Below are 11,104 nucleotides of genomic sequence, written 5' to 3'. Positions count from 1 at the left end.
TTCTGAAAACCTGAGGAGGACGAGTGCTCGGCCTCAGTCCACATGTTATTTACTGACACTTTCTTAGTGATCAGGAGCAGGTGAGTGCAGGTGAATGGAGTTGATGAGGTGGACGTGACTGACAGGCTGGGTGAGGGACAGATGACTGAGGGACAGTGAGCAGAGCAGAACTGAGACAATTTAAATAAATAATGACCCAATAAGAAAGAAAGTCTGAAAAGTGAAGAAGGATTTAAGGACCTCAGAGTCTCCAGTCGACAGTTTGGACTCTCCAGTCCAGAACACAGCAGCTTTACTCCTGAACCCTTCAGGTTGTTGTTACTCAGATCCAGTTCTCTCAGATGTGAGGGGTCTGACTTCAGAGCTGAGACAACAACTTCACAGTGAGTCTCTGAGAGTCCACACCCACGGAGTCTGTAATTAAAGAAAAAATCAAATCTGTGAGAATTAAATCAGAAAACACAACATTCATACAAAACCTGATCATGTGACCCTCACCCTGGTAAATCCCCTCTTTGTTAAAAACTCCTCAAGAGAATCCTTTCATATTTGGTTCAAGCGTTCATTCAGACTAACAGAGGAACTCATTAGATTCATGTGGTCAGAGGTCAAAGGACAAGGTCACAGTGACCTCATATTGTTGTGAGGTCCACATGTCAGGAACCTGGAGGGACGGAAACTGCACTGGTTGGTGGTGGAGGACAAACGCAGGGTGGGAACTCTAGCTTGACCAGAAAGAAGAAGACACAATATTTTTCCTGCTTCTTCAGTTTCAAGGAACCGTCAGTGATTCTCATCCAAACACTGATTCAGTGATCGTCTCCTCACACTGTGCTAGCTGTTTGATTATATATTTATAGATTAAATTTGATTGATTGATTGATATATAGATATATTCAGTATATACAATAATCTCCCTTGGACCCCACATTGTCGTATGTCTGAATCCTCAAACTCCAGCACAGTGATCACATTGGATTTCACTCTCTACACATCTGATCTAGTCTCATATGTACATGAGAACAATGAGAATGTATATGTACATAATAATAACTCCAATCTACATGTCTTGTGGTTTGTGGAGGAAGCTGGAGAACCCAGAGAAAACCCTGCAGACACCAGGAGATCCTCCTCCTCACAGAAAGGCTGCACTAACAGTGTTGACCACTGCAACACCATGCTGCCCAAAACAATGAGAATCATATAACACTGAGTGTATTTGAAGAACGACTCAGCTCCACTGATTGAACACGTTATTGATCATGTCTGGACTCACAGAGCCTTCCTGCAGTTCCTCACAGCTGGGATCAGTCTCAGTTGACCCTGGTATGATGTGTTGAACTTCTTCAGGTCCAACTCATCCAGAACCTCCTCTGACATCTGCAGCATGTAGGCCAGAGCTGAGCAGTGGATCTCAGAGAGTTTCTCCTTTGATCTGTTCTTTGACTTCAGGAACTGTTTCATCTGCTGATGAACTGAGTGGTCGTTCATCTCAGTCAGACAGTGGAAGATGTTGATGCTTCTGTCAGGAGAAATGTTATCACTCTCCATCTCCTTCAGGTTGTTGATGACTCTCTGGATGATCTCTGGATTGTTCTCTGTCTGACCCAGCAGGCCTCCTAAGACTCTCTGGTTGGACTCCAAACTGAGGCCGTGAAGGAAGCGAACAAACAGGTCCAGATGACCATTTGTACTGGTGAGGGATTTCTCCATGGTTTTCTTCAGGAGGTCATCCAGGGAGAAGGTACTGTCTGTGTCCTCACATGTTCCCAAGAAGTTTTTCAGTTGTCCTGTGTTCCTCTCGGTGTAACAGTGGAACATGTAGACTGCAGCCAGAAACTCCTGAACGCTCAGATGAACAAAGCAGTAGACTGATTTCTGGAAGATCACACACTCTCTTCTGAAGATCTCAGTACAAACTCCTGAATACACCGAGGCCTCTGTGACATTAAGACCACACCGCTCCATGTCTTCTTGGTAGAACATGATGTTTCCTTCCTCCAGATGTTTGAGTGCCAGCTTCCCCAGCTTCAGGAGAACGTCCCTGTCAGCCTCCGTCAGCTGCTGTGGAGTCGTCTCATGTCCCTCACCGTACTTGTTGTTCTTCCTCTTTGTCTGAACCAGCAGGAAGTGTGAGTACAGGTCAGTCAGGGTCTTGGGCAGCTCTCCTCTCTGGTCTGTGGTCAACATGTGCTCCAGAACTGTAGCACTGATCCAGCAGAAGACTGGGATTTGACACATGATGTGGAGGCTCCTGGACGTCTTGATGTGTGAGATGATTCTGCTGCACAGTTCTTCATCACTGAATTTCCTCCTGAAGTACTCCTCCTTCTGGGCGTCACTGAAGCCTCGTACTTCTGTGACCCTGTCAACACATGCAGGAGGGATCTGATTGGCCGCCGCAGGTCTGGAGGTTATCCAGACGAGAGCCGAGGGAAGCAGATTCCCCCGGATGAGGTTTGTTAGCAGCACGTTGACTGATGACCTCTGTGTGACCTCAGACACAAGCTCCCTGTGGTTGAAGTCCAGAGAAGGTCTGCTTTCATCCAGGCCGTCAAAGATGAACAAAGGTTTACAGACAGCGAGCGTCTCTGCCGTGAGCTTCTGTAACGCTGGATGGAAAACACGGAGCAGCGTGAGGAGACTGTGCTGCTGGTCCTTCACCAGGTTCAGCTCCCTGAACGAAAGCACAGTCAGCAGACCCACATCCTGGTTTTCTAAACCCTCTGCCCAGTCCAGAGTGAACTTCTGCACCGAGAAGGTTTTTCCAACGCCAGCGACGCCGTTGGTCAGGACGACTCTGATGCGTCTCTGCTGGTCAGTGGAGGCTTTAAAGATGTCGTGGCTCTTGATGGGAGTGTCGTGGAGGCTCTTCATCTTGGAAGCCGTCTCAAGCTGCCTCACCTCATGTTGAGTATTAACCTCTTCACTCTGTCCCTCTGTGATGTAGAGCTCAGTGTAGATCCTGTTGAGGAGGGTTCTACTTCCTGTTTCATCACTTCCTTCAGTCACATGTTCACATCTCCTCCTCAGACTGAGCTTATGTTCATCTAAAACCTCCTGCAGAACACGATCTGCTGAAAGACAAGAAAGAGAGAGACAGAGTCAGAGACAGAGAATCTAAGAATCTGCTGATTGTTTTCATCAGATACAGAAAACTACAGAAAATAAAAGCTTTTAAACTTTGTGCTTTTCTAACGATGTTAAATGTTGATGCTGTATGAAGGAACAAAATAAAACCACATGTGCTGATGTCAGAAGTGAAGACATCAGCAGACACATGTACAGTGCTGACCGGCTGTCTGAGCTCCAGCTCCTCTTCTGGATCTTTGTCCACACTGGGGACAGGAGGAGTCTCCTGAAGAACCAGACTGGTCCCAGTATGAGGTGATGCACTGTCTGCAGAACCAGTGTCCACAGCTGGTGGAGACTGGATCCTTCAGGACGTCCTGACCTGAAGCACAGCAGGACGACTGCTCCTCCTCAGAAACATGGCTCGTCTTCCTCTCCCTGTGAAGACATTTCCTGATAACTCACATGTCACAGTCACAGGTTGTCATTACTTCTGTAAAGGAGGTTTTGTTTTCACCCAGTATGTTTGTGTGTTGGTTGGTTCGTTAGTGGGATTATAAAAAATGACAGATTACCAGTAAACTTGGTGGAAGGCTGTGGTCAGTGAACCAGATCGGGGGGGGGTCCTCTTTCACAGACATGTTCAGAGGACTGATGTTTACCAGTGTGTGGAATTTGGTGCAAATCCAAATCAAAATGAGTCTCTAGTGGATTTCAAAGTGGTTTCATAAGGAGCGTGTCGGTTCTTGGTGGAGGTCTGAGCTCTTTGAGTGATTCTGAGAGACTAGTCACCAACTTCAATGAAGCTGTGTCCTAACGCAGGGGCCACACTAGAGGAAACTAGATCCTCTTCAGAGCAGGTCACAGTAGAAACAGTCTCTTACTCTGTGTGTGAGGGTCCAGGCTCTTTACTGAAGTCTAGAGGAACTCCTTTGGACGTGTCACTCTTCAGAGACAGACAGCTGGACCCTGGAGACTCTGCTCTCAGTCTGTGGTCCTGACCTCTGCAAACACAAACATGTTTTAATTCAGAACACATCATTCACTGGTTCATTCTCTGATGATTCAGTTTGGAGGTTCACATGTTTGTAGCAGATCTCTTACTTTGTGTGTGAGGGTCCAGGTTCATTACTGAAGAATAGAAGAAGTTCTTTGAACCTGCCACTCTTCAGAGACAGACAGCTGGACCCTGGAGACTCTGCTCTCATTCTCTGGTCCTGACCTCTGCCAACACAAACATGTTTTTATTCAGAACACATCATTCACTGGTTCATTCTGTGAGGATTCAGTTTGGAGGTTCACATGTTTGTAGCAGGTCTCTTACTTTGTGTGTGAGGGTCCAACTTGCTCTAAAATGTCCTCGTCCATGTTGCACCGGACCGGCTGCGGCTCAGTTGTGGTTCAGGCCGCGCTGCTCTTCTAGATATTCAAGGTCTGGTCTATTTCCTTCTGGTTCTGCGCTCAGTTTCCAGCAGAACACAGTGAAATTATCTTTACACCAGTTTCAATGTTTATCTGTGGAAAACGTCACAAACACAAATATTTGCAACACTTCCTGTAGCCGACCCATTTCGAAATAAAAGCACTCCAGCGTTTCTGTTGACTGAATCAATTCATTCATTTTTTAGATGCAGGACCTCATAGTTTTTAGTACTGGTATTTATTTGAGTACACAGGACGTCTTATATACAAGGAAATACAGTGATCACATCAGAAACCTCAGGAAGGCTGTAGTTACATTAAAAGTAAAAACTCTCTCTCTCTCTCTCTCTCTCTCTCTCTCTCTCTCTCTATCTATCTCTCTCTCTCTCAGTCAACCACCCAATTTATTCAGCCAGTTTCAACCATTTCATTGAGAACATTATTAAATTATTAATGATGATATATATTTTAGGGTACCAGTCAATAAGGGTGTGGAGGTTGTCATGGAAGTTATTGAATCTAACTGTCCTCTTCTGAAATGTAACGGACCCTTCTGTTCTGACATAACTATGCTCAAAGTTCAGTTGGATTGACCTGAAAAACATCATTATATAAATTCTACTTAATGTTTGCATCTGCCTGATATCAGGAAATGTTGGTTAGTCTGAACCTAAACGTCCTTGTGACTATTTAATGTTCTGCCCAGTGTTTATACACTCAGGAGAGAGGGGGGCATTATGTCTGAGCACTGGACACGTCCTGCCTGCATGAGATCGAAGGATGACTTAAAAGCATAAAAGCTGCATATCTAGGGTTGTAAAGGGGCGGAACGTTTCCGGTAAATTTCCGGAAACTTTCCGGAAACTTTCCACGGGGAGTTAAGCTCGGGAATTTTGGGAATTTTGAAAAAAAAAAAAATTAGCAAATTAAACGCTGAGCAATAAAACCAGCATCCTGCACACTACAGCAGGGATATTGAGGCCTGCTGTAATTTGCAGGACTAGTCAGGTAAGTTTCCATGATATTACTGGGGAAAATATATTAGCATGCTGATTGAGGATTGTTCATCTGTTCATCTAGCCTATTTCCATTCATTTATCTTTCAATTGTAAAATAGTTTTACAGACAATTCCAATTGTTTGGCTAACTTTTTATATCTCTGGCATTGCATTTGTGATTTTTTACAAACTTTTTTCTCATCTTATTCTACAGAACAATGCCACGTGCACTCTCTCATGTGTGGAGAGATTTCACCTCATCCAATGTAGAAGGAAAGGCTGTGTACATTTGCAAATACTGTGCAAAGACCTATGTTAAGAATGACACAACGATGCAGAAGCATATAGTCAAGTGCCCAAAGTTTCCTCAGGGCTCAAATCAGCCTATGACAAAACAAAATGTTTATATATATGTCTGTATATGACAAGGTAAATACAGTTAGTATAAATTACCTACAACATTTCCAGTTTATTCCTGTTAATTCCTGTTAATTCCCGTATATTCCCGTTAATTCCCATGGAAAGTTTCCAAGTTTGAATATTCCCAGAATTTTTGCAACCCTAGGCATATCCCACCCGCCATTTGTCAGATCCTTGATACCTGCAGAGGTATTGAGGATTCTGTCCCGCTTGGCCAAGTGTTTGCTTAGTAACTCTGTTTGTGTTCAAATCTATTCTCTGTTAATTGTTTCTTGACCATTAATTGAATACTTTGATATAATTGAATTGATCACTCAGTCTGATGGTTTATTTCCTCACCAGGGAATTAAATACAAATTCCAACCACAGAGGTGTACTATTGTACAAGTACAATAATAAAGTTCCCTTTTATGTAATATTGGTTTATGTAATTTGTAAATCCACCAATAAACCTGCATAGCCACAAACAAACGTTGAATAAAAAAGTATTTTTGCAACTTGAGCATTTCCTGATCTCCACTCAAACCAATCAACTACATTAAAGTTAATGAATACAAGCTTGTAAAAGTTCCTGCGTCCTTCAACCCCCGGCCGCTAAGAGAAGGAAACTCAACATCTAGTATCATGTTCACATCATAAAGGCTGGAAATGAATTACAGAACTTTATAGACAGTAACACTGAGAGCACATCAGTCAGCAGCTTGAAGCAGCACTTGTCAGGATTTCAAATTTTAGTTTCTCTATGTGTCTGACTGAACTCTTAACCAAATAAAGATAGGAGTAGTTTTGGCTAGATATTATGCCTTCAAACAAATTATTTTTAATAACCGTTGCTGTGTAGTGTTAATAATGAATCTTTTAATTGTTCTAAATTCTAACTTCTAATATTAAAGGCTTATTCCCTTCGCTGCACTCAACATCACACAGAGTTCACGGAACTGTCCAAAGTCAGACTGACGTTGTTTGGGTTTAGTTTTCGAATGTTTACACAGTCGGGATTGTTTTGATATAGCAGAAACATAATAATCTTTTCTCCAATTGTAAACACTGTTTGGCCCTCATTGCCTCAGCTGGGTGAACAGGTTGCCTAGCAACTATCAAAGGAGGCGTGAGATTGGGAGATTTTGCTCCTTGTCACTTCCTGGATCCAGTGCCAAGAGGCGTGGGACCACGCCTGTGCACCTTCAAGGGCCGAACCACAGTGATTTTATAACCAATCACATTCAATCTACTGTTATAATTATATCAAACCCCTTCTGTACTTCTAACCGTAACCCTAACCCATTGTTAACTTCCTATTGCTGACTTAATTAGCATGGGCTGTGATAATTGTCCATTGATTTGCTGATTCATACCTGTTCATTGCTTTCTAAACTTGATTGAATAAAACCGAGGTTGGATCTTCTCATAAATAAGGATACAAAGAACACGCCTGACACTAGTATCATGTTCACGTCATAAAGGCTGGAAATGAATTACAGAACTTTATAGACAGTAACACTGAGAGCACATCAGTCAGCAGCTTGAAGCAGCACTCTGTATCTCCTCTCAGTTCTATGGCTTTGTGCCCAAATGAAGGTCAAACACAAGCTCTTCAACTTTATATTCACTTTAAAACTCACACAAAACTAGTATAAAGTTATATGTGTGTGTGTGTGTGTGTGTGTGTGTGTGTGTGTGTGTGTGTGTGTGTGTGTGTGTGTGTGTGTGTGTGTGTGTGTGTGTGTCAGTGTGTGTGTGTGTGTACCTGGCTCTGCAGGTCGATGTTCCTCACACCTCAGCCAGTGAGTCCAGAGCTTTACTGGGATCCACAATGAAGACTCTCCACTGGTTGGTGACCACTGCTGTAACGTATGATTGTGAAAACACGTTGTGTTATTAAACACTTGATGAACAGATGAAGATAAAAAGTGAAACTGTGAGTTAACTCTGTTAATAAGTCCTTTGAAGGCTCTTTGATCCAGACCTGCTGTTCACATCTGTCTCTGGGATCCGATCACATGACGTCTGTCACCAGGTGTGAACTGACAAACTTAGAGTCATGTGATCAGCAGACGGATGTTAACAGCAGGTGTGAGAGTGAGACAGTAAAACTTTCAGAAAGTTGTGTTCACACTCACCTGCTCACTTTCCTTCCTTCTGCTCGTCCAGGTGAAAATGGAGTCTGACCGCTCCCTGTTCTCAGGCTCCTCCTCCTCCCTGTTCTCAGGCTCCTCCTTCTCCCTGTGGAACCAGTTCACTCTTGATTCCACCCAGTTCAAAGTCCAGTTCATACCCATGAAGATGAACTGGTTCACAGTTCTTGTTTTATTGTGATGTTATGATGTAGATACAAAATGAATGATCATGTATTTAATTAATAATGGACGGTGTGGGATCCTGAATCCAGATCTTCACTTTCACACTGAGTCCTGACTGGGAGCGTCTCCTGGGACTGAGCCGTACAATGTGATTCATCATGATGTTTAAATGAGCCTCATAAACTCTGGAATCAAACACGATGAAGACGTGTTTCTTTGCGATCGGTCTGATTCGTCAATAGTTTGTTAAAATGTGGAAAACTCCCAAACGGCCCAACTGCATCAAATGAAGCCTGAGCTCAAACCCATGTTTCCTCCTGTGAGTTGAAGGTTGTTATATTTGGTGTTGGAGCTGAATGTGTGACTCCATCTGCAGAACTCTGCCACGTCAGGTCACATTTATACAGTCCAGTCACAGGGTTGGTTTATAGATCTAGAGAAATACAGCTGCATTGTGATGCATCATTTGACAGTTGTGTATTTCAATAATTGCTGAGATTTGCATCCCAACAGTAACAGCGTTTGACCACAAGGTGTCGGCAAAGAGCCAGAGCACCTGGCTGCAGACAACATGGTTTTACCATCACTCTAAATAGGATTAACTGGAATTCTACCGTAGAAACTACTTTCTATGAAGACAGAAAAGTTTACTGGAGTGTTTTATTGACATACGGTATAAAGCAAGTTGATCTCAAAGCTTATTGGAGAATCGTGACGTTAAAAAAACAGTTTTTATTTGCTTCAAAGAAAAACTCTCTCTCTCTCTTCTCTCTCTCTCTCTCTCTCTCTCTCTCTCTCTCTCTCTCTCTCTCTCTCTCGACAGGTGACCTCAGGAAGCCTCCATTATATTTGGATATTTCAGTCAATCAAGCGATTATTTCAGCTAGTTCAACCATTTCATTGAGAACATTATTAAATCAATGATATGAATATATTTTTTATGGTACCAGCCAATAAGTGTGTGGAGGTATTGTGCAAGTACAATAATAAAGTTCCCTTTCATGTAATATTGGTTTATATCATTTGTAAATCCAACAATAAACCTGCTTAGCCACAAACAAACGTTGAATCAAAAAGTATTTTTGCAACTTGAGCATTTCCTGATCTCCACTCAAACCAATCAACTCCATTAAAGTGAATGAATACAAGCTTGTAAAAGTTCATGTGTCCTTCAACCCCCGGCCACTAAGAGAAGGAAACTCAACATCTAGTATCATGTTCACATCATAAAGGCTGGAAATGAATTACAGAACTTTATAGACAGTAACACTGAGAGCACATCAGTCAGCAGCTTGAAGCAGCACTCTGTATCTCCACCCAGTTCTATGTGTGTGTGTGTGTGTGTGTGTGTGTGTGTGTGTGTGTGTGTGTGTGTGTGTGTGTGTGTGTGTGTGTGTGTGTGTGTGTGTGTGTGTACCTGGCTCTGCAGGTCGATGTTCCTCACACCTCAGGCCAGTAAGTCCACAGCTTTACTGGGATCCACAGTGAAGACTCTCCACTGGTTGGTGACCACTGCTGTAACGTATGATTGTGAAAACACGTTGTGTTATTAAACACTTGATGAACAGATGAAGATAAAAAGTGAAGCTGTGAGTTAACTCTGTTAATTAGTCCTTTGAAGGCTCTTTGATCCAGACCTGCTGTTCACATCTGTCTCTGGGATCCGATCACATGACGTCTGTCACCAGGTGTGAACTGACAAAGTCATGTGATCAGCAGACGGATGTTAACAGCAGGTGTGAGAGTGAGACAGTAAAACTTTCAGAAAGTTGTGTTCACACTCACCTGCTCACTTTCCTTCCTTCTGCTCGTCCAGGTGAAAATGGAGTCTGACCGCTCCCTGTTCTCAGGCTCCTCCTCCTCCCTGTGGAACCAGTTCACTCTTGATTCCACCCAGTTCAAAGTCCAGTTCATACTCATGAAGATTAACTGGTTCACAGTTTTATTGTGATGTTATGATGTAGATAACAAATTAATGATCATGTATTTAGTTACTTATGGACAGTGTGGGGTCATATATCCAGATCTTCACTTTAACACTGAGTCCTGACTGTGAGTGTCTCCTGGGACTGAGCCGTACAATGTGATTCATCATGATGTTTAAATGAGCCTAAAAACTACTTTCTATGAAAACAAGAAATGAAACTGATGTGTGAGTGTAAATAATATTTCACAGAAAACTTGACCGAAGCCTTGATCATCTTTTCATTGGATTTATTTGACATGTAAGTTGTCATTTAGTGTTTTATTCACATACAGTATAAAACAAGTTGATCTCAACGCTTAATAGAGAATAGTGACGTTAAAAAAACAGTTTTATTTGCTTCAAAGAAAAACACACGTTTGTTTTAGTATAAACACAAAATACTAAACACATGAAGGAAGAAAACCATAGAAAATAGAGTTCTTTAATATACATCGTCGTGAATAATAATTATTAGTTACATGGCAGAACTGATAAGATGCACAAACCAGGTATTTACAAGCAAGGTCCATTTCATGTGTGCGTCTCCACTCAGGCCTTTAATCCACCCACTGTAATAAGTATGAGGTCTAGATCTCATCAGTGTAGATCAGCAATACATAAATACATGTAGAACAACTACAAGTTTACATGAGGCAGATAGAGAGAGAGAGAGAGAGAGAGAGAGAGAGAGAGAGAGAGAGAGAGAGAGAGAGAGAGAGAGAGACTATTGTCCTTGACGGATGCATAGATAGATAGATCTATTATTTGATATATATTTTTCTGATTATTATCATCATTATTATTGGTTTATTATAACTAATAATAATTATAACCAATAATATATATATATTATTGTGCTGAGTAGAGGGAGAAAAACGGCATTTACCTGCAGAGATATAAGAGTAATCAATGCTAATACTGCTGCT

The 11,104-nt window shown here is 42.2% G+C and overlaps 1 protein-coding gene across 1 annotated transcript; it reads right to left on the bottom strand.

The window, feature by feature from the left end:
• Window positions 1-1,284: 1,284 nt before the first annotated feature.
• On the bottom strand, window positions 1,285-3,054 carry LOC133027435 (NLR family CARD domain-containing protein 3-like; the record flags this gene model as incomplete). Its single annotated transcript, XM_061094449.1, has 1 exon — window positions 1,285-3,054. A coding segment is annotated over exon 1 (1,593 nt), but the record flags the coding sequence as incomplete, so codon positions are not given.
• Between the last annotated feature and the right edge of the window lie 8,050 nt (window positions 3,055-11,104).

The sequence above is a fragment of the Limanda limanda genome, chromosome 2 (assembly GCF_963576545.1).
Source record: "Limanda limanda chromosome 2, fLimLim1.1, whole genome shotgun sequence".
In the NCBI taxonomy this organism is placed as follows: domain Eukaryota; kingdom Metazoa; phylum Chordata; class Actinopteri; order Pleuronectiformes; family Pleuronectidae; genus Limanda; species Limanda limanda.
This window is presented reverse-complemented; position numbering and strand designations above follow the sequence as displayed.